The following is a 24,418-nucleotide window of genomic DNA, read 5'->3' as shown; positions in this document are numbered from 1 at the left end:
TAGAATTCCAGCAGTGATTCCATGCTTTTAAATGGAACCTTGATATACTTGAGCCTCAGCTTTGTAATGCCACACTTATTAGAGCCATGATGTACATTCAAAAGGGTAATTGCTTTGGGTAGTCATTTCCTAGACTGCACTCCCCACCCCCTCAACCAGCTGGCATTGAGAGAGAAGCACGGCTTTTTTGTGTGCACACAATGAGTCTCTAAAATCCCATTATCCCCAACCTCCACATGCTTCCTTTTGAAGTCTCTTAAAAATTAAAAAACAAAAAACAAACAAAAAAACATCTTTCAAGACAGTCCTAAAATTAATTTCTAATCTCATTTCACCCATCTAGTATAAAAATGAGATGATGGGTAGGAAGTGGGAGGGCTCTAGAATGTGATTTGCTTACCCCTGGAATTCTATGATATTTGTGGGAAAGCCTGGTAAAGTTTGCATGGGTGGGTAGACATACTTCTTCAAAAATACTCTGAGATAAAGTTAGATTTAAATCTATTTTGATGTCCAGAGAATAGAAAAATGTTAATTTGGTTATTCCAGTTCTTTTTCTTTTGTCTGTTCAGAATGTCTCTAGTAGTTTCCACGGACTTCTCAAGAGCAGCATCCTTTTAAACTCTGATCTTCTGTTAGAATCCTCCTCTGCGCTCCTTTTCTGCTTTGTGTCTCTTTCCACCTGAGGGTTTGACCTCCTCTCTGGCCCAGCTCCTGTTTGCTTCCTCTGAGCCCACTGCTCTCCTTTACTTTTGGATTCCACTTTCCCATTGCTACTCTGCTTCTCTTAGCATTTTCTACCACCTTGAATTAGTGGACATCTTTTCCATGAGAATGACACCTTCCCTGTTACCTGTTCCATCTCTTACTGTCACTGTTTGATGAAACTGGAAGAGGAGAGGGGTATGGAATAGAGATAGTTTCAGAACAGTTTCCCTGCCCCTGAAAGACCTTTCCTTACTGTGTTTTTTCCCACCACTATTCAAAGTCCTTTCTTTTGAAGTTCTTATTTTACATCAACATCATCTAATTCCATCATCGTCTCCTCCTTCATCTCTAGGCTGTTTCCCCATCTTCCTTAAGGCTTGTTCTAAAAGCCTTCCCTGCGTCCCAGTCCTTTCCATCTCTGAGTGGTTGTTTCCTCCTCGCTGGTGACTCTTCCAAAATGGCAGCTTCTCAGTCACAGGCTTTAACTTCCAGCATCTTAGAGTCACAGCTACAGCTTGGACCACACCTCTTGTCCATCTCAGTTTTCTTTACTCCTGTTAAATAGGCTCTCTGTCCTCATTGTATGTTCCAAACTCCATATCCCATCTCATTCCTGAGGTCAGTAAAATCTTCCCGTTATTCACTTCCTTTTTCTCTCTCTTGATGGATCAAGATCCCTTTACCTCTAACGTTCTTAGAGTAGAGTTAATCATTATTTCTGTTTTCTTTATCTCTCATTATCCTGCCAACATCACAGAGGCTTTTTGCCTCCTTACTCTGCTGACACTGCTTGAGGATCCCTGATGGTCTCCTTTTTTTCGTATTCAATTTCCTCTTCCAAGTCTATATTCCTGACTGCCTTTTGGACACCCTCCTTTTTAAAAATGTTTCTAGCTCCTTGATTTCATTATACTCAATATTTTCTCATGATGAATTCCCCGCTTTGTAACTCATCTTTTCTGTTTTTTGTTTTTGTTTTTGTACGCCTCTTTCCTCTTCTGTCCCTACAAAGGGTAGGTGCTCCTTTGTCTGCTCTCTGCTTGCTTTCTGTTGGTGATCTCACTCATCCTCTTAACTTTGGTAATCAGCTGTTAGGCATGGATTCCCTTCCTTGCTGCTGAGGGTCTGTCCGTCCCCACACCCTCATTTCCAGAGGAATAACATAAAAGCACTTTAAACCTAAGGCAATTACTATTTATTGTCTAAATAGGGGCACTATCAAAGGCAAAGATGGAACTATTCACAGGCAGCCGGTGTAAACCTGTACTGTGCATATGGTCACCTATTCAGACTCATTCCTGTTATTCTAATCAGTGTCAGTGCTCACCAGCATTTAGTTACTCAGCTGAGAATTATCTTCAGGTTCAGTTTTTATTCTTTCTTCAGTTTCCAGTTCCTATAAGTTCTCCCTTTCCTGTGTCTTTTGAATTGCGCCTTGTTTTAAGACTCCATTTCACTGTTCAGGCTCTTATTTCCTCTCACCTGGAATGTTGCATTGATGTCTAACTTGTACTCCCAGTTTTTCCTTTTTTTTTTTTTATCCTTCATGCGATATTTATTTCTATAAAATGTTCCTAAAGCACATTGATTTTTTTATGCACTGCTTAACAACTATTGTCAGAGAATGCTGTGAAGACATCTCAGCTTGGAATTTAGCACGCTTAACTCAGTTTAACAACATAAAACTTGTTCAGCTTCATCTCCTCCAAGGACTGTGTGTTTCAGCTGGACTGTCGTCTTTTCCCCCAAACATCTCCTGAATCAGTGGTCCTCAAACTCAGCAGAAACACCTTTGAAATGAAAAGTATATATAAATACTCAAACTTAACCTGAGAGATTTAAATTTAGTAGGTCTGTATTGAGGCCTGGTTAAATTAATAAAGAGCCTCCCCACGTGATTCTGACCAAAGCCAGCTTTGAGAAGCACTGCCTCTGTTTTCCAGCCTCTGTGACTTTGCTCCATTTTCTCTCCAAAACCAATATCTGTTTTTCTTGATTTCTCCTTAAATATTTTCCTATCTTCTAATACCAGTCCTGGTTTTACCTCCTTCATGAGGTCTTCTTTTATCCATCCAGATAGGTGCAATAGTTTTGTCTGTACTGCAGTCACAGTAAACTTTCACTGGATTATTTGTTGTCTTAGGATCTCTAGACAGCACACTTCTTGAAGGCAAGGATCCTACTATTTTATAATATGCAAGCCACTGAGTAAGGTCATTGGCTGTTGAGAGTTTTTTTTTGCAGAGACATTGAAGTTCTTAAGAAAGTGATTGATAACCATGAGTTATTATTATTATTTGCTAATTTAACCCAAAATCCCAAAGCATAAAGTGCAGTAGTTTTAATTCCTGCTGCTGCTGCTAAGTCAGTTCAGTCGTGTCCGACCCTGTGCGACCCCGTAGACGGAAGCCCACCAGGCTTCCCCATCCCTGGGATTCTCCAGGCAAGAACACTGAAGTGGGCTGCCATTTCCTTCTCCAATGCATGAAAGTGAAAAGTGAAAGGGAAGTCACTCAGTCGTGTCTGACTCTTAGTGACCCCATGGACTGCAGCCTCCCAGGCTGCTCCATTCATGGGATTTTCCAGGCAGGAGTACTGGAGTGGGGTGCCATTGCCTTCTCTGAGTTTCAATTCCAACCCTATGCTAAATTAAGATTTGCTAATCATGCTAAGAAGGAGAAAGGAATAGAATTTTAAATGCCACTTCTGTTTTCAGGGGCAGATGAGCTAATCTTAAAGAAAATTTGGTGGTGGATTGGTTCCCTTTTAATACCCACTTTTCAGGTGCTTTAAAGCATGTGGGTCTCTTTGGATTCCTCCTGAAAACTGTCATGTTGGCATACAGCTATAAAATGTGCTTTACTCAGAAAATGTGGTAAGTAAAACTGACTTTTTTACTAGTTCCTTTGGCACAGGGGAATACTTTAATAAATAGGGCTCACTGAAAGATAAAGCAGTGTTGTTTTTAATAGGGAATGAGAGTGTAAGTATAGTGATTTAATGCAGTTACAAATGCCTGCATCCAAAAACAAAGTTTTGATTTTTGTCATACATTCAGCAGGGGAGTGATTTTTTCCCTTATTTTATTTTATTTTTTGGTAGCTTCCCCCATTGTACTCTTGTTAACTGTGTATGGTGTATATTCAGAATTTTTTCCTACATTTTTCTTTGTTAGTACCTGATCAATAAAAATTGTGAACATTCAGAATAGATGCATATGTTTCTATTATATAATTAGTGTCCTTGAGGTGGAGATTTGTATTATTCATTGAAAGTATATATATATATATATACATTTCAACAAAGTAGTTGTATTTCATAGCAAGCTTAGGTAAAAGAATAAACTTTTACCCTTTCAATGTTTTCTTTACTTGCTAGTGTAAAATGTATTTCTGATTGATCCCAGGTAAAATAATCAAAACACATATTCAGTTCAGTTCAGTCGCTCAGTCGTGTCCGAATCTTTGCGACCCCCATGCACTGCAGCATGCCAGGCTTTCCTGTCCATCACCAGCTCTTGGAGCTTGCTCAAACTCATGTCCTTTGAGTCGGTGATGCCATCCATCTCATCCTCTGTCGTCCCCTTTTCCTCCTACCTTCAATCTTTTCCAGCACTGGAGAATGGAATGGCAAACCACTTCAGTATTCTTGCCTTGAGAACCCCATGAACAGTATGAAAAGGCAAAAAAATGCATATATACATAGAACACATAAATTTTTCTGTGCTCATGAAAGGTATACTAACTAGAAAACAGTTCTTGGCTTTTGGCTTTTTATAAACTCACAGGTTTATAGGGACTTCATGGAACCATGCAGCTTTGCCCTGACTTCTGACAGAACTGTAGCTAGACTACTCAAAACCCCTTAAAGCAAAGTCAAACTTCCTTCAGATAATGTTCATTGTATTCAATGTTAATCACATTTTCTTTGCTAGGTTATTCCTAGAAAACAGCTACCCTTCTTAACACTAAGTCAAAGGAGAAAGAATTGAGATACATTTGAAGATGGCAAATGGATACTGAATGAGGCTTTATAGGCAGCTGGGGATAATTCTTTGCAGAGTAGTAGGGGCAGTGATACCTGGCAAAATACATGGGAACACATGGCTCTCTGTGCTCGACCATCACAGTGTGTCTTATGTGTTGTTGACCATTGTACCGTTTCCAAGCCCTTCATCTCATTTAGTCCTTACAACAGCCCTGAGAGGTGGGTGGTATTAACAGTCCCAGTATATAGACAGTATAGACAAGGGCACTAAGCTAAGGAGAGTAAGTGGTTTCTTTTTACTTACCTAGTAAGTGGCGATCTGAGATTTTTGGATCCTCTGGTGCCAACTCATACTACCAAAAAGCTATTTTAAAAAATAACATTTTTCAAAAACCACCTTAAAGTATCAGCCAGGACAACAGCAGCAGTGTGCAAAAACCAAAAGGTTACAAAAGCACTTCTGAAGTTTTCTGTAAGAGTGTTCCAACAGACTGTTAGGATATTTGTTTATGCATGAAACACTGAAGTAAAATGATACACAAGCTCAAGATACTGCTATTTTTTTTATTGGTAGCCAACATTTATTTTTTTTTTTGCCTAGAAAAATACATGGGGATATTTAGGACTACTGTGCTGGGCAATTTGCTACTTTAGTGATAGGAACATAATCTTGAAAAAGCAAACACGATTATTTTGTACTTTTTTTTGTTTTATTCAGCAATAAGACCACAATTTTTCATATTTAAGGAAGTATGAAAAATTTGTCGAGTTTTAAAAGCTGAATACATGTAGCGTTGGATCAAGGCACATACAAGACTGGCCAAAGGGCGTACAATGCACTTTGGTTTTTTGTTGGGAAAAAAAAAGTTATGGCAACGGAAAAGTGATGAGGTTTTAAACAAGTCATAGCTCACAATTCAGTAGGAAGCTGGAAAAAAATGTTACAAGTTCATTACATAGTATCTGGAAAACTGTGACAGTAATGGGCAGTATTCTTGATCATTGTGAAAGTAAATCGAACATTTATGTACAGTGTTAAAACATTTCACATAAACCAGATCTAAATTTGATTTCCAGTATTTATTTTTCTTTTAAATTCTCACTTATTTAAAGTACTACTTTCTCTTCACTGTTGAGGGGAATTGCTTGTAGTTAGACTACACTTAAAATGCATTTAAGCTTTTTAACTTCCTTTATGATAAAAACATTGTAAACACTAACAAATGTGTCTTTAAAGTTGACATTTCAAAAATCAAGATAGTATAGGCAAAACCAAAATGGAATTGATACTTGTGTTTGTTACGCTATGTGAGTCTAAGTTTTCATGTTTTTTCCTAAGTACAAGTTTCCCCCACTTGGAAGCACGCTTACATTATTGTTTTTGTGAAGTCCTTTATTATCAAAGCTTTGTTAACAATGGCATTAATAACAGCAGACTTCACCCTCCTTTTATGCCAACTGATGTATTCAGTTCAGAAGATAATGTTTACTTTCTTAAGGAGGTCTAATTTACTTAGCATAAAAATGGAGCTATGCAGCAAGTCTGATATTGCCCATTACTTCACATATTTTGATTACTGAATACCACTGGAATACAAATTTAATAGTTGGAACATTATTTCATAACTACTTTTTGAAATTTAATTTTTCTCATTCAGCCAGTTTTTTTTTAACGTTTTATTAATACCAAAGTGAAAAATGGCCTGTGCTTATACTACAAGGATCTCATGTGAATGCAGTCCTGATTGTTCAACACAGCAAGAAAATTCACTTTCACAGTCAACAAGTCATCTTACTCAGTAGAACACAAAGTAAATGGTTTATAACTTCAATATTTGCAAGGAAAATACAGTACAAATTACTAAAAAATACTAAAATATAGAATTGTGTTCAGGCATCTCCACTACATCAATCGCAGCAGTAACCTGAAATTTGAAACTTTTAATAAAAAGTTCTTAAATATAAATTATATGGCAAATGTACAGTACATTGCTTTTTCTCAGTCTCTTTTTCCAGTGTTTTGCAGTAGAACAGGGTTCCTACCATCACCTCCCTTAGGTTTAAAAAAACCAAAACATGGTCTGCTGCCCATCCTCCAGCATCATGAGTGTGAGTGATCTGAGTCTGGAATACCGCTGTCTCTATAGCTTCGGTTACTACTGCTTTCACTGTGATTGTTTTTGTACAGATTCATCCCATTAGGAGGAAATATGGTGTGTATTACAAATTCTTCCTTTGAGATGGGTTCATTGCTTATTGGTAACATCTGAAAAGAAGTCTCCCTGATTTCCAGGATGGAGTTGTCCTTCTTGGTGCCAGCTTCCGCATAGTCGTCCTTTCTTCTCCTCCCTTTGCTGTATGCACAGTTCCGTGAGAAGAGGGATCCATTCCTATGAACGTACCAGCACACCAAAGCAAGCAGGGCGATGGTCACCAGGGCCACAGCCCCGCCAATGATGGCAGCCAGTGGCAAATTGGGGTTTTTGTAAGGTTCTTTCTCTTGCTCTCGATTAAGGGTGGTTGTAGGGTTGTACATTCGAAGGGGTGCAGTTTCAGTCTCAATACAAACAGGAGTTTCATCGAATAGATAGAGGTTACTGGTTTCCATGGGAACCATGCAGACTCGATAGGGTGAATCAGGCTCCAGGGCTGTGACCAAGTATTCGCTGCGTTCTCCTGTTACAATTGTTTCAGTTATAGATCCAAACGCTGGGCTGTGGTCCAGTTTGAGCCAGCTGAGTCTTAAAGCTGTCATAGGTAGGACAAGTTTCCAAGAGATATGAATTGTGTCAGAGGTGACAGATTTCACAGTAATGGTAATTGTTTTTCTTGATGGAATCCCTGTGGTTCGCTGATCCTTAGTGAGTTTGGGGTTCTTCGTGTCTGGTTGTTTGGTCACAGGAGCTGGCCACTGTCCTTGAGCAGGATGCACTGTATTGGGCGTCCCGGTGGTTATCTGAATGGTGCTTACAACCGGGTTGTCCTTACAATCAAATAGTTCTGCATTGAGGTCCTTGATAGCCATCCCTCGAACCTTTTCTGGGGCTTGGCACATGAGCCCACGCACATTGACCTTCACAGGTAGTGATTGTAACCAGTCACGTACCCATTTCATCTTGCACCCGCAATACCAGGGATTGTTCCGAAGAATCAATTGTGTTATATTGTCCAAATCATCAAAGATACCCTGAGGTAAATTACTTAGGTTATTATTGGACATATCAAGTCGATACAGCTGCCTCAGATAAGAAAAAGCATTTGGGGGCACCCTATTGATATGGTTATCTTGAAGATAAAGCTTCCTCAGGTTTGTGCCTGGAAGGTTTACTGGTGCAGCAGTCAGGGAATTCCGTACCAGTGAGAGTTCTGTTAAGTTGACTAGGTTGAAGAAAACTTTATCACCTAATCCATGGTTGTTCAGCAGGTTTCCATCCAAAACCAGGCGTTTTAGGCTAGTGAGACCTTGAAGAGATGGTGATGAGATGGTGGATATACGATTATCATCCAAGCGGAGCTCTTCTATAGTCCTGGGCAAACCCCAGGGGATTGTGCTAAGGTGATTACGAGACAGGAAAAGCAGCCGGAGATAGTTGCTGTCTCTGAATGCCCCCTCTTCAATGCTAACAGCTGAGACAGAGTTATCATCTAAATGTAATTCTTCCAGATAGGGAATTTTTGAAAGTGAATCATAAGTGATGGTTCTTATGTTATTTTCTTGCAGATGTAACTCTTTGACGTACTTTGGTAGATTGGTAGGAAATTCATCTAAACTGTTGTGATATAGGTATATTCTTTCTACTTTCAGCAAGTTTTTCAAATCTGATGGAATCCCAGCATTATTTATTTGGTTGTTCTGAAGGTAGAGAGTTGTAGCATCCTCTGGTATTCCTGTTGGAATGGATGTCAGAAAGCGATCGTTACAGTAAATGAAACCGGCATCGCAGCGGCACACAGATGGACAGGGTTTAGCCATAACTGATAGCGGTGCCACCTGGAGGAACAGCCCAATTTTAGTCCCAATGAGGAAGATGCTCCAGGCTGGGCTGATCATGGTCAGCAGTGTTGAGGTCTTTACACAAGGTAGTTTCAGAGCCCTAAAGTGGGGTGAGTTTAAAAAAAAAAGGCAACAGAAAACCGTCAGACCAGTATACTTAAAATAGAATTCAAAATAGACGTGAACATTGAAACATCTAATAATCACTTTTATTAGTTAATTTTTTTCTTGCATGCTGAGGGTTTTTTTTTTTTTTTTGCATGCTAGCTAGCCATGAACATAATCATACAATATTTTTACCTTAAATATTTCTGGTATTAGAAGTATTTTGTCCCAAATCTATTTGACTTTGAAAGTTTAATATAGTTTTATTGAATGTTTTAAAGCGTTCTCATAGCACTTTATGTCAATTTTGTGACCATTGGCCAAGCTAGTCTGATTTCTAATTTTTCCTTAATATTCATAATGAATTGACACATAGGAATATGATTTGTTATATTTAAAGATAATAATGTTACTATTCTTAAAAACCAAAATTTTATATCTGCTTTTTACATGGTAGACTGTACAAGTATAGAAATGTGTAGTAAAAAAATCTACTCTCATACTATTGAGGAATAGTTACACACTTCTGGAGATCCTGAATCCCAGTTAAGTCAATTGCTTGCTTTGATTATTGATGTTATTTTTCTTTGATTATTAATATTACACATTGTGAGATAGGCATTTCCAGCACAAAAATAAGAAGGAATTGTTTTCATTTACTTTGGGGAAGGAAAGATTTATATAGCTAATACATCTATCTTATCTAAGTGGAAAATTCCATTTCATGTTAAATTCTTTTTTTCCTATTTTACTGTATGTTTTGTAGTACATAGTTAAATGGGTTTATGAACATCTTTCATTATATTCTAGCTCATAACATGTTTTCACAATGTATTTATCTTTCTTCAAGTTCTAATCTAAAATATGATTCACCTTTCTCCATGGGTGGAGAATTATAGATTTATACTTATCTAGTATGTAATATAATTTCTTCTACACCTTTAGGTATTAGTTAGCCTTTATAATTTCAGGCATGAAAAGAAAAGACTTTAATATTTTTCCTACCTTATTGAACGATGTGAGTAAATTTTGCGTGAGTGAAAATCCAATGCACATATATTATTTTCTTGGTGAGGGGCTGGGACTTATAAACTCTTGTTTAGTCCTTGGAAATGTTCTTCACTGTTTATTCTATGCCGCACACACCTCCAGATCAGGCTTGCTGTTGTCAATGAACATTCCAGCTGTGGTTCAGCATGGTGGGCAAGCTCATTAAAGTAGGGACCAGAAACAATTCAGTTTCCTGTTACTGTGTAGAACACATGGTTTCCTATTTTTTTTTCCTTTCTTATAGACTTTCTGTGTGAAGGTTCCTTTTGTGTAGCTTAATTCCCTTAGTGGAAATTGCTCTCTTTGAAATTCTTATTGGCTCTTCTGTGCAATGTGGTCAGAGATAGTAACTTCAGATCCTCATGAAGAAAGCCATTCATGATGCTAAGGCCTGTACAGTAATAGGTTTTTCAGGCAGTTACCCCCCACCTTTATTCCCATCCAGGATTATCCAAGTATAAACTTTGTACAGTAGCTACATCCTGAGGTATGATTACCTGCTGTGAAATAGCTATTTCCAGCTTTTGCTTCTTGCTGCTTTCTCAGAATATCTGGTGCAGTCACAGGTTATGCAAGAACAGGTATTCTTTCAAGAGGTAAAGAAAACTTAATTCAAATATTCTTCATGGGAAAAATGGAAGCATACTAGATTTCCTTTATATTTCTGTTCCTTGAAATACAGTGGACCTGAGCATCTCCTGTGAAAGTAAAATGTTTTAATCAGCTATTAACAAAGAACTTTAACATACTAGAGACATTTCCTAGAAATTTAGCTTCAATTCTTTCTTTAGGCAACATCTTTCATCATAGTAGTTGTTGAAAAGGGATAAGATGACCTCTTTCTCTTTTATTTCCCATTTCTCTATATAAATAAAGTGGGAGCCAAAGTTGAGTTTGTCACAAAATAATTTCAGTTGTAAACTGACTGCTAGTATGACTTTGAATTAAACACAGAAGCAAAGCTTTATGCAAAAGACAATAAGCCTCTTCTATGGATTTTGAATTCAGGTCAGGCCAATCTTTAAAATTTCTCTTTTATATCTTATATAAAATGATAAAGTGTGCAAAAAAAAGAAAATAAGTACATGAAGGAGGTAAGCAAAGCCACAACTAGGATTGTTTTTAATGAAATGCCATAACTTTTTAGATATTTCTGAACATAGTTTTACAAAGTCATATAGTCTACAATTTAAAGAGTTGAAAAGGGTTAGAAGTTTTCTTTTGATTTGCTCAGTGTCTTGTTTAATTCTTCCTACAGGCCTCAATTTTCCCTATTGTGGAATATGGGCACTACAACCTTCCTCCTTAGAACTATTTCTAAAGGCTAATTGATGATCTTGAAACTCCAGTTACTCAGGTATTCTTGGCCGAAGGCAGTGTAGAAGTTCAAGTCATAACATTTTTTGAGAAGAATACAATTTTTAACAAAGTAAACTTGAGAAACTGTATTTGGAACAGAAAGGACACTATTTCAGTCTGTCTCCTTGTAATGACCATTAGGAAAGCATATCAAAACCTGACAAGGCATTTCTCTCAAGGTGCAAACAAGAACGTGTCAGTTTCCAAAGATTATCTTTTTAACTTCTGAAAGAGGCTTACAGCTTGACCAAAGAGACTCATGAGTTTAAGGATGGCTGCTTTGTCCATTATCTAATATGCATGAAGATTTTGGGGGGTGAACAGGGGAGGTGGGTAGTTTCAGTATCTGTTATGTAAAGTTACCTACTCAGGGACTTTCTATACAAGTAAGGTACATTAGGGTATCATGGAAATATTTGACCCTAAAAGTAGAAGCGATTTGTTTCTCCCTCAGTAATTACCTTGCATCCAACAAGGATAGCATCTGTTCCAGAATTCAAACAGTACTCAAAGTGAATTTTAAATAAGGCCAAGATTTGTGTTTCTGGCTCTCATTAAAAATTCGGATTCTTTTAATTTGTCACCAGATATCAAGACTATCATAGACTGAACTAACAGAAGGATACTGAAAAAAATTACAGATACATTTAATTTATTATTTAGGAAACGTGAAGTAGAAATAGCAGTTAGCAGATGGATAAAGTAGTCTCTAGTGAGTATTGCAAAGTGCCCACAGAGGAAAGTTTAAGTGATGTATTGCTTAATGTGAGGTTTTACAAGTAATGCCTTTAGGGCTTTGCTCATTATTGTTGAATTTCAGTGGAGTATTTTCTTGAACTCTTGCTTTCTTGGTAAGTGAAAATGGAAAACCAAGCTGTGAAATTAATAATTACAATGTTATTTTAAAAAGTATCTTCTGTCAAATGTTTTCTAAGCTTGAAAATTATTCAACATATAAAACAATTTGGTAAATTTAAGAAAAAAATTTAAAGCAATTTAGGAAACAGTTACTTTTGTTAAATTGCATTAAAAACTAATTAAAACCATTATAAAAATCGCACAGAGAACCTGCTTAAACGGTTGCCAGTAGGCAGGCATTTCTCCTACCCCAGGACACACTTTAAAGTTGAGAAGATGAATCTGATGAATGGAAGTTAAAAGTTGTTGGTCAGCCTAGAGTATGTACAAGGTGATGATCATAATAAGCAGAGATAAAGCTGGTAGCTGAAGTGTAAAGTTTTTACCAATTCAAAATCTAATATGTATTGGTTTTTACATTTTCAAACCAGAGAAAGAAAAAATATTCTACACTGGTATGAAAAGGAAGATTAATTTATTTTTGTTTGTTTAGTTTTACATGTGTGAAACTGCTTCCTCTGCTCTATTTGATGTGCAAACTCACATGGCCATGAATACAATGGCGGTAATAATGTGGGATTAACAGAAAGCCGAAAATCTCATTCAGTTCTTGGAAAATGCCGTTCTCTTCTCCCCAGATTGCATTAAAACAAAAGGCAAAAATACAAAACATATTTCTCTGGAGAGGATACTCGTTCAAAAATGAAGATTCCTTCACAAGTTCCTACTCCCTTTACTCAAACAGTCCAATGCATGCGTGATTTTGTTTCATATTTTATATCTTCTCTTGCCTTTTTATATTTAAAAACTATAGTGCTAAAGAGATTTGTTTTATTTTGCATATTAGAGGCTGTAATGGTCTTTCCATCTGAAATAAGCAGCTCTGCTCCCATGTTTAGACTTCCCTCTTTCTGAGCTGGCTCTACGTATTCATGCATATAGAGACATTGTAGTTGAATGTGACTGAGGAAAAAAAAAATGACCCCCACTGGCATGAACACTGTGGCCAGGTTTCCACAACGTCGACTTCAGAGGCTTTATGTCTGCATAGGCTTGAAAGAGGCCATTACTTCTGAACAAAAAGGAATCGATCTTTTAGAAAAATATTGTTAATGGGGTAACTTGGGGGAAAGCATAAATGGAGCCCTGGTTACTTAAAGGAATGTTTAAAGTTAAAAAAAAAATCATATCATTACTTAAGTATATAGCATTTAGAACTGTAGCAAAAAGAAAAACATAATCACTGTACTGGTAAATTAAACTTATAATATGGATCTTCCTATCAATTTCTTTTTATAAATTAAAAAAATATGGATTTTTAAAAATGCATTTATAATGTAATCACATCTATGAAAAGTCACCGATTTCCATGATACACTTAAAAGACGTATGTAAATAGATAAGGATGCTGTCATTTTGAGATATTTTAAGAAAACTAATATAATTGAACAAGTTGTATCTGAATAGAATACTGGTATTTATAGTCAAGAACATGAGGCAGTCTATATGTTTATATGATTCCTTCTCTGTTACTATTTTGGAGGTGGGAATGTTTGAGATGGAAAGGCATTTGATATTTCTTATGTTTTGATCATTTAGATTAAGATTATATGTTGATAGTGCTAACTTCCTAAATCCTTTATTTGTCCCTTTGATTTAAATTGATTTTTGATATGAAATCATTGCTCTAAAATAAAATCTTAAATTGAGTAGAGAGTTTGGGGATTTTAGTTTGTTTTTAATGATTTGCCTCATATCATGGTCTCTAAACTATCTGGGGACTTTTAAATATATTAAATTTAAAAGTGGAAAAGTATGTAGAACTTTTAATCGAAGTTAACTGCATTATTTTGAGTAAAACCTTGAGACTGAAGAAAATACATGATTCCTCAAATTTATGCAAGTCTGTGAATATTTCTGGGTACTGGAATTTATACAATCATAATTTAAAGTATTAGGAAAGTAATTTATTTATGAAGGCTTAAACTGCTGCTAGAAAGCTCTACAAAATGATCAACCTCTGAATGTTAAGTCTTTGCAACGACAAATAGTATTTCAAATAACCTATGTGTATGGTTAAACTGAAAAACTGGAGTATATCAGATTAGTTGGTAGTGACAGCAAAATGCTTTCTAAGCAGCCTGTCTGGTAGTTAAATTTTCCACGATCATCAGATTTCAGGAAAGTTCCAATTCTTTTGTTTAATGCCAGGCAAGCAGAAGGACCTCTAACTCTCCTCTTGAGAGTCATGAAGTCTGAAGGGTTTGCTGATGGGAGGGAAGCAAGTGTGCCTTTCCTTACTTGGTTTTATCCAGACTATTTTCTAGCCTAGAAGATTTGTTTCTTTTATGCAAATAGGGGATGAAAGTTCTAAAACAAAGGATTTTCACTTTCTCCTTTTGTGTTACAGGTTCTTTTCCCCAATAGGTTTGTGATAAATGAATCTAATTCTGCTTCATTTATTTTGGCTTGTAAAGTTAAATCAAGCATCCTTAAAACAAAAAGGGAAACTGGGATGTTATCTTTCATCATAGTGAAGCCTGTTTCTTTACATGATATTAAGCCAAACTAAATAAGTTAGAGAACCATGGCTTGTAAGAATGAATAAGAGATTAATTTAGAGGTTGGTAAAGGTGAGCAGTTGAGAGCTTGGGGCAGGGAACAAGCTTTACGTTTGCATTGACTTTTAGGCAATTGCAATTAAAATTACGCTTATCCTTGTTAAACTGCAAACATTTTCCCACTGTGAGCCTGATATTCCTTCTTCAGTGTGGTGAGTACAATTTGCTTGATATGCTTTAAGTTTCTAATAGTCAAGTTTCCATACTCTAGTACAACAAATATTTAGGTCTGCTGTGTGCCATGCACTGAGCTGGAAAATGATAACATCCATAATCATAAAAAACATCCTTTTTTTTTTTTTTTTCATGACAGAGTTGCGTATTGCTGATTTAAACCATTAAAGAGGACGAAAATCATCAGCACATAAACTGATCAATCCACAGTTCAGTGGTGCACTTTAAAAATGGGGTTTAACCAAATGTGGTCTCTGGGTTTTCTTTTCAAAGTTGCCACGGTAACTTGTGCACGTGAAAAGTGAAAGAATAAAGAACAAAAGCTGTCATTGTCTCATCAGAGCAATTTCTCCTTTCTTGCATTTAAGCAGACTAATACCTGGAGAGAGCTTTTTATGCATTCCTGACACTTGATTTGGGGGGCTAGGAAAGAGATTATGTGTATGTTAAACAAATGCAACTTTAGCTGCTGCTTAAATTACAGTTTTGTTCTTTTTTTACTTAAAATCTGTTTTCTCTAGCTCTCTTGTCAACAGACATCAAAGTCCTGAAACCAGCTCTCCTATGCAATATAAACATGGCTTTCAATTTGTTTTTTTAATGTGATGTTTTACCAAAGTCAGTGATGTTGATCTGCATCCTGAAACTGGAAAATGCTTTCTGAAATGTATATTTCTGTTTTGGTTTTTAAGAGGCAGAAGGCTTTTTCCAGGAGACATCTACAGACTATCTCTTAGTTAGAAATTTGTTTGTTGACTTGTGATAAATTTTTGAAATGGTGGAATGTTAGAAAGAGTTGACAAAAGGTCCTTTTTATGTTCTGAAGAGAAAACTGCACTTTGGAGAATTAATACTGCTGAGAGATTTACTGTAGAGTTTTTGCCCGCTGGGGGGTGGTACACTCTACCAGAACACAGCTTTCAGAAGCCGCAAGTCAGATGTTGGCTGCTGCCGGCCACTTTTCCTCTGGTTTAATTACAACAAAGCCTCCCGTTGAGAACAGTGAAGGCCTCGGGGGCACAAGGTGGGGGTGGGAGGGAAGAGGGAGTGAGGGGAAAGAAGGGGAGAAATTACAACCTTTGAAAAATTTATTGAATCTTATTTCCCTCGTTGGCTTCATTTATGCTGGCCTTCATTTGACTTTCAGCAATTAGTTATAATGCTATTACAATGAACTGATTGAATAAAAGAATATTTAAGGGAGTTTATTCAGAATTTTTAAGTTAGTCTTGGATCTTGGCATTAAACACATTCTTTGTTATGTAGCCCACCCACCTTAAAAATAGGGGGAAAAGTTAACCACTGAAATGGCTAGTTTTAAACCTTTTTTTTTTTTTTTCTGGATCAGATTTAATCTAATACTGGTATGAACATTGGCATATCAAGAATAAAAACATAAAGAAGAAACATTCATATAATATTAATACAAGGCAAGTCCTCTGCTACTGATTTTTGTTGGGTTTAAAATTGTTCAAAATAATCCAGAAAGAGGAGGAAGCCTTAGGGTATGTGGCCAAGAAAAGCAGAGACAAATCTGTCTGCAGTACACTTGTGTGTTTAAAGCTGATAATTGTATTTTTCATCTGGAGACACTGAGTGTTCATTAGGGTCTTGTGTCCCTAGGCAAGAGATGCTGAATGTAATTGGAGTTTCTATTTGATTGGGCAATATAGGCTAGAGAAGAAACTGGGGTAAAGATAATTAATAGCTTGCTAACAAAGTCTGACAGCCACAAGATTTCAACCAAATTTATTTCACACCGCTTCATTTAGCTCTGAAAAAGTTTTGATAGAATTGGAGGCTCCTTAATTAACACTTGGAAGCAAAAGAAACATACCTTCTATTTTACTGCCACGTTCAGTTATGACAAATTTTCTTACTGTTTTTCTTCTTTTTGAAAAAAACTTTACTTGCTGCCCAGTTATATATTTCACAGATGTTAATGTTTAGGAAGTGTTTAATTGGGCATTCTGAACCTAAACATAATCGATTTAAAATGCGGGGGCGGGGGGGGGATGAAAAGCCCAATTAATAACATAGTATTATACAGCACAATTAATAACTGATAATTAGTATTATACAGTATTATATACAATATTAATGAATTCATTATGTTTATTCATTCAATAATATCTTTGCTGAATCTTGGGTTTGATGTATTTTTGGCAGCATTCTATTTAAAAAAGAAATTAGACATGATTTTCCTGTTTAAATACATGCAATCATGTTTTTGTAACCCTGTTTTTTTATTTCAGGCTAATTAATATATCTAGATATGTGTGTGTGTGTACATTGTATACACACATATATCTGCAAACTAAGTGGCGTATCTCTGATTTAATCTTACAGATTAAAACCTGGCATGTTATTATTAATATTGGTAGTAGCGGTAACATTAATATTTTGTAGTACTTTTAAAAGGTTAATTTCTTTCTTTCCTCATTTCAAAAGAGATGGGTATCAGTCATCTGTGACTCTGAGGTCCTGTCTGAAAACAAATTCATTCTTTATGTTTATGCTGGTTAGGATATTCCTGTGTGACTGGGGATAAATGAAAGGCATAGCCTCAGCCTATGCACTATGATAGTGTCTTTATTCATATTGTTTCCCTAATGAGGGAACATACGTGTGCATTTTAGAGCGGATCGATTTATTAAGAAAATTTAAAATAGCTAATTGTTAAAACCGTTAGAGAATTTGGTTCTATAATTGGCACATAACAAGGCTTTTTTTTCCTTTTTCATTCTCAGGAAGTAAATAACAATCAAACCCCCAGATGTTGAGAAAATATAGGCCTGTTGCACTCTTTATTTCTATTCAACCATTTTGTTTCAGATCTAATTCACTGAAAAAAATTTTTTTTGAGTAGATACATTTAGGTAGTTTTTGAAAGCTTTGTGGTATGAAATATTTCTTTCAATGTAAGATTTTCCTATTATAAGTTGCAAGTGAATGGATACTCTTGAGTATCCCACTTGATGAGGCTCTACTCATTTTTCCCCCTGCCACCCTGAAATCCCTGCATACATCAGGCTTAGCTTCCAGGCTGAGCTTTGTTAGTTTTTCTGAGTAGACTTTGCCAATTACTATGCTAGTCACATACCACATTTGCCCGAGCAATGGATTTTTGGCGTTCTGCTGGAGAGGGGATATGGTTTGTAAGAGAGTTTCCCCTTCCTCTGAGTTGAATTCACTAGTTGAGATTTGCAAGCCTGGAATGCTTGAAGCAGCTCTGGCAGGATAGCAGTGCAAGCTTTAAAATCTAGGTGTAGCTGTTAATCCTTGCAGAGGCACATAAGTCTCCAGGAGTAGCTGGGTTAGCTGTGAGCAAGATGTATGCTTTTCATGTACTGCGTACTCGTGGGCTGAGGGATTATTGATTTTCTTTCACAGTTATAAAAACAGCAGTTGGTGATCATACCACACATACAGTACACGCCAAGTTAGCTAGACCTTTCGCTTTCCTCTCTGAAAAAAATCTGCCTTGTGTTCTTTAACATTTAACTTTCCAACTTATCATTTTCCATAAGCCTCTTTTCAAATAGCAACTACACGAGACATAAGATAGCCATTTATCATTATTTTTCTTTCTTTAATGAAAGAAAGGTTTCAAGAAACTTCTTGCATTTGGCTGTTACAGTCCAATTTTTCCTTGCTGGCTTGCATGCACACACACTGCTCGTCCTGGTGACAGAGCAAACGTTCGTATCTGGATGCCTCATGATACCAAGCCATTCTTTTCTAGAGAGTAAAACCGAGCAAACTTTCTGGGACCAATCATAAGGAAAAACATGGGAAACACTTACCAGGAAGACGAGAAAAAGCAATCCCATATATCCTGCTGCTCTAGCTGTAATTCCACTGCCTGGGAACTGGAGTAATAACCCTCCCCCTCTGCCCAGCTCGGAATCCAGTCCACACAAAGCCCACGGCAGCTGCAGGCTGAGCCGGTCCCGTTCGGATCACTCCTCCACTGAGGAGCAAGTGGGGGCCAGCATTTCAGTTTGCTGCACAGCCCACCTCCAAGTCTGAAGTTAAAGCTTCACCTCGCAGTGGTTGAAGAAGGGGGTGATGTCATAGATGGGCAGGACTTCGCTGAGCTCGCGCTCAGTGAGGTAACTCGGGGATCAGACAGATGAGCTTTGCCGACGCTAGAGGGGGTGAGAGCAGCCAGAATGAGGCGCTTGGCCTGGTGGGGCTGGGATGCCACTGGTTGGTAGGTGGCCGTTTGGGATTGCAGCCTCTGCTGAAGTTGACTAGAGCAGGGTGGTGGTAGCAAGCTTATGAAAAATGCAAGACTGCTAGAAGATTATGTGTTACAGTAGAAAGACACGGGTTATTTTTATTTCCAAGCTGTCTGTGTTAGAAAGGAGTTAAGCAAGATCATATTTTCATTGTTGACTAGTTATAATAATGTTATCAATGTGAAGGCTAGTAGCCCCAACAGTGAATATTTATTCAACAAATGAATAGAAAGCAGGTTCAAATAAATAACTGATTGATTTAAGGGAAGGAAACAGGAATTCCACAAGGGTAAAAGAAAAAAAAGATAACTAGTTTTTTTTTTTTCCCCTGGAAGTAATGAGTAAGTTATTGTTTGTATGTGTTGGTTTTAGAAAGTGAAACTATTTTTCATATACTCCCCAAATTATTTGTACATCTCTTTAGAGCCTAGTAGATAGATTTTTCATATTTAAAGGGACTCTTCCTAAACTAAAAAGGTTTTGAAAAATTAAATAGAGTAGTTTTCTTTCTGATATGTTTTTGCTTTGAACATTAGTTAAGATACAGACTTAAGATGCAAACATAGAAGAAAGAAAAACCTTTCAGAAATAGTTTTACTTGTATTCAAATGGTTGTATTTTAATTTATGTATATGAGCAAACTCTGGGCAATGCAATATCTAATTAGCAGAATTATAGACTTTCTATTTTCAATTTTGATTTTCATAGACTGGTTTCTACTGTTTGAATAACAGTTGCTTTAGGCCTATACGTTTTCCACTAAGTGCATTTCATTTTTTAACGTCATTGGGAAGAATTTTGCTTTTCTATTTACCTGGAGGGCAGTATCCTTAAACTCATATTGTCTGCTTTATTCTCAGAGGTTCTCCTTTGTGCTTTCTAAAAGTTTCTGTGAGTGTTTGTTTCTGAAGGAGGCTAGCTAATTGTCTTTCCCAGGACTATTTGATTATGGTCTCTTCATTAGTTTAGTTTATCTATTTACATGCCTCTTTGATAGCAGTTTGGCCTTCTGAGTTCCTCTCTGAGAATGAATGATATCACAGTAGAAGGGGAACTCTTGATAAGAGGTATATTGACCTCTATTGTTCTATGATTGCACTTTTACTGGCCTCTGAGGGCAGACCCAATAAATACAGGAGGTTTAGAATTCTAACGTTTGTTGAAAAGCCAATTTCTTAGAAATGTTAGGTAGCAAAAGTTGAATTGAGATGCAGCTGCTGTATGTTTAGAGGAAAGGGAGGTGGCACTAAAGATAATCTCTCAGCTAAAGGATGGATTTCTTTTTCTGCTACTACAAAATAAACACATGGGTTAAACTGTTTTATGAAATAATTCTTTCTAGAAGCGATTTTCAGTTGGGAGTTGATTATATTTAAAAAGAACTTTTTGCCTAACCAAATTCCTATGGTTTTATAGCCATGTTTAATCAGTTTTATCTCTATTCAGGCAGACCTCAAACAGAAAAGAAAGATAAATGGACAGTTTTGGTAATCAGTATCCAAAAGAAGGTACCTTGGCCTGGGAGTTAGGAGATCTGAGGTTTCCATTCCCTCGTCTGCCATTCAGAATATGACTTATTATCTGCTCTGGGCTTTGGTTCACCACATGGCAAATAAAGGCAGCAGGGATTTATTGAATGCCAATTATGTATTGTTGCTTTTTTTTTTTTAAAAAGATGTGGATTAAAATGTAGAAGGGGCAAGAGATTATGAAAAAATGTAAACTGTACTAAAGGCACTAACTCTGAAGGCCAAGTCTTGGGTAGCTTCCATCAGCCTACCCCATCCAAAAATATATGCCCTTTTGCTGCTTCCATTTGTTTTCGTTTTTGTTCTTTTTTTTCACTTCTTGCTCTTATCAGCTGTCTGAAATTCTGCCAGTTGGAGGTGAACTTGTAATAATATGTACCCCTTTTGAAATAAAATGTGCCGCCTCTGAAAAGACTGAGTTTCTCTGAGTTAATTCAGGTTGCTTTCCTCTCCTCCTTCGTTACGTAAGGGAGATGAACTGCAGTAAGGGGAGGGCTGTCCCAGTAGGAGGGGAAGGAAGGCAGGCACTTTTCAGTGAGAAGCCCTTTAGGCTCACAGTCTAGCATATCTGGGCTCCATCTTGGCTTTACCACTTGACTGTAGACAAATTACTAAATCTTTCTGAAATCATTAGCTCTGTACTTGACTTACAGTAAGTACCAAATGAGTGGTAACTGCCAGTATTGAGATTAGGGCATCTGAGCACTTGGAAAAAGGAGACATTAAGAAGTGGTAGAAGGAAGCACAAAGAGAGGTCAGAGAGGACCAATGACACATTTTTTTCACACTTTAAAATCCCGCTTTGAGGTAGTAGTTCTATGTAGCCAGGAAATGAGCAAGGAAGTGAGCAAATAGGATATTTCCCTGTTGATTTTTTTTTTTTCCTGTTGTCTTCATGCATTTCACGGTCCCATGTCCCTAGGATTTAGAACTAGTAGATACTATGGGTTGAAAAGGCATTTGTCTTTTTTTTTTTTTTTTTTTTTGCATTTTGTTCAGTTTTATGGGTTAGCCAGTGAATCTAACACTGTACATGAGAAAATGAATTTCAGATGGTGAACAACTGGCTGGAATATAAGCTTAATTAGCATATTGCATTTTGAAAACTGTCGGATTATCTAAGCCGATCATGTCGATGAACTTTGCATTTTTCTGTTTTTTTGAAAGGTTATGAGATGTTCCCTGATGGAGGGCGGAGGAAGTTGGATTTGGAAATCAGGTTTCCCAGGCTCTGCTGTTGACTTTTGTATCCATGTGAAAACAACCACCACCAAAACTCTTTTATAAACAGCTCCCAGAGGAAATGGAATAATTCAGGCCTTCCAACCTGCCTAGACTTAAGCTACCCCATTGACTCGTTCCTTCATTCACTGTATACAAATTCTTTAAAATTCCCTGTCAAAGAAGCTAGTAGGACTAGATGACCCCCAGACCTCCAACTATGATATTTAAAATTTAATCTTAAAAAGTATTAAAGCTTCCTTAGGTCTTAGAAAGAAATTCTTGACGATTTTTCTTCCCCTCACCCTCTTCCTGAGAATAAAGTCTTCAAAGTTGTGTAAAAAACAAACCAACCAACAAAATCAGCTTAGGCTTTTGGTATATGAAAATGCCTTGTGCTTATTACCAGTAAAGAAGTTTTTGGTTGCAAGTGATGGAAAGCTCAAGCCTTACTATCTAATCAACGATTAGAAATCTGTTGGTCCATGAAACTGAGAAGTTCGAATGTATGGTCTGGCTTCAGGTGACTCTTGATACAGTGGCTTGAAATATGTCAACAAGAATACAGTTTTTCTCTAGTGCTGCCTTTCCCAGTGTTGGTAGCCTCCTAGGGCCATATACATCGGATCCTTGGCAGCTCCAGGCTTTCCCCCTAGGCAGTAACAATTCCACATGTCACATTCCCATATTGCAGTGCTCAAGGGAAGATAGGTCACCTCCAGAAGCTCCTACACATGCACAGATGTATGATTCACTCTTTGTCATTTCTTTAAACTTGATCACCCTATTCATTGCTGAACCTATTACAGGAAGATAGTGGGGTATGTTGGTGAGCTTAGTCCTCCTGTAAGAGCTATAGGTAGGGTTAACCCCACTCAAACATGTGGCTGAGAATGGAGGACCGAGTTTGATCTGGAAGACAATTGGATACTGTTAGTTTGAGAAGGAAGGAATGGATGCTGGGGATTAGCTCATTTTTAGAGGATTTGGCATGCTGAAACTTGGGCATGTTTTATAAATTTATAAACTTGAAGCCGCTCTTCTTCTTTTCTTTTTTTTTAAGCCAAAATTTCTATTTAAATTACCAAAACATCTTTAAAAGATTTTTTCTATTTGTAGACCTTCTCAAGTCTAGCCCAGTTTTTCCCGTCAACAGGTAGTGATGCAAGTCAGGACACATCAGTACTACATTTTAACATGAGCCTATGGGATGTTAATAAAATATATAGAGAGTGCACATTCAGCTATCTGTAATTCTGTGAAGTCAGGCCAGATGTTTAATGCACCAGTTAGAAACTGTACCACATTGTTCTGAACAATTCCAAAGGGTATTGGAGAAATAATTAGATTATAGCAGGTCACAGACGCCTTAGAATACTAAATGGTTTTAAAAATGCTAAATTAAACTGCTCTTCTGTTCTGATATTTGCCTTTTATTAGTCAATACTTAAAATGTACCTAAAAACAATCACATATCCCTTTTAAGTATGTTTCCAAAACATACTGCACTGGAGTGAGATCTGTCATTACAGGACTTGAAACAGAAATCAAAGCAAAACATCAGGTGGTTATTTCCCTGCCTGCCTGCCTGCCTGTCTGCCCACCCTCTGATCCACCCTTATTTTCCCCAACATCCAAGTTAGACTCTTACTACAGTTTAGGCTAGGGATTGGGAGAAAGACGATTGAAAAAAAAAAAAAACTGAGAAAAAAACACCCCTTTGACCTCCCATGAAAGAGGAGGACTTGTGGTTCAGAATAGATTAGTACCTGGCCACAAGTGATGGGCTGAGGCTCTTGCAGAACTAAAGCCTGCTGATCCTTACTCTCTTCCCTTTTCTGTGCTTCCATGTCTGGCCATGCAGGTGGTGCATGATCCAACTCCAGCTGATATAGGCTGTGTCCTTGACCCCTGCCACTCCCTAAGGCCCTGTCACCCTTCTCACTTTGTTTTTATATAAAATGCAAAAAGAGACTTCTAAAATGGACCTTGTAAGGAGCAAACTTGGAGCAAGCAGAGAGTGAATTCTTCCTCTGACACTCTGTGTGTGGCCCTGGGAAAAGAACTTCAGTTCTTTCTCTTATGAAGATGGAGATATGAGACCCATCTCGTTTTCCTATTATGGACTTCAATAAAGTAGGGCATTGTAAAGGTTCATTAAATCTGAGAAAGCACTTACTTATCAAGACAGAGCTGAAACTTGTACATAGTTGCTTTTTATCTTCATAGTGATGAGTAGGGCCAGGATCACTTCAGAAGGTGCAATCCACTACTGTTAAATTAAGCTATGTTCTTTAGCAGTTTATCTTTGGGAAAGAAGCAATTTGAGAAATGCTTCTGTGTACTGTTCTGGAAGCTCAGACCTTAAGATAATAGTATCTAAGTCTTGTTCTGAGACTTAATTACAAATCAAGGGACAAATTCCTTATTCTTAGAAATGACTTAAAACATAGCTTTGGAGAAATGGCTTACAGTTACTAAGAGCCCAGATCAGTTCAGTTGCTTAGTCATGTCTGACTCTTTGTGATCTCATGGACTGCAGCACGCCAGGCTTTCCTGTCCATCACC

At 37.2% G+C, this 24,418-nt stretch overlaps 2 protein-coding genes across 4 annotated transcripts in view; one reads left to right on the top strand and one right to left on the bottom strand.

The window, feature by feature from the left end:
* MACROD2 (mono-ADP ribosylhydrolase 2) overlaps positions 1–24,418 on the top strand; it is a 2,305,531-nt gene that overhangs the window by 338,384 nt on the left and 1,942,729 nt on the right. The window lies entirely within an intron of this gene.
* Positions 5,259–18,948, bottom strand: FLRT3 (fibronectin leucine rich transmembrane protein 3). Of its 3 annotated transcripts, none has more exons than XM_070381959.1 (3): positions 18,663–18,947; positions 9,800–10,542; positions 5,259–8,789 (listed from the first exon to the last, which is right to left on the bottom strand). In XM_070381959.1, the coding sequence occupies exon 3, from the start codon at positions 8,744–8,746 to the stop codon at positions 6,797–6,799; it is 1,950 nt and encodes a 649-aa protein (XP_070238060.1). In that variant the 5' UTR covers positions 8,747–8,789; positions 9,800–10,542; positions 18,663–18,947; the 3' UTR covers positions 5,259–6,796. The 3 variants fall into 3 exon arrangements, with proteins under 3 accessions (XP_070238060.1, XP_005912015.2, XP_070238061.1); XM_005911953.3 differs by having other exon boundaries at positions 10,342–10,542; XM_070381960.1 differs by lacking the exon at positions 9,800–10,542 and having other exon boundaries at positions 18,663–18,948.

This window comes from Bos mutus, chromosome 13 (assembly GCF_027580195.1).
Source record: "Bos mutus isolate GX-2022 chromosome 13, NWIPB_WYAK_1.1, whole genome shotgun sequence".
Lineage (NCBI taxonomy): Eukaryota > Metazoa > Chordata > Mammalia > Artiodactyla > Bovidae > Bos > Bos mutus.
Note: the sequence above shows the minus strand (reverse complement) of the source record. Positions and strands in the feature narration are given on the sequence as shown.

Coding starts and splice junctions, on each gene's coding strand:
- FLRT3 (XM_070381960.1), bottom strand. CDS start 8,746: ATGATCAGCCCAGCCTGGAGCATCTTCCTCATTGGGACTAAAATTGGG.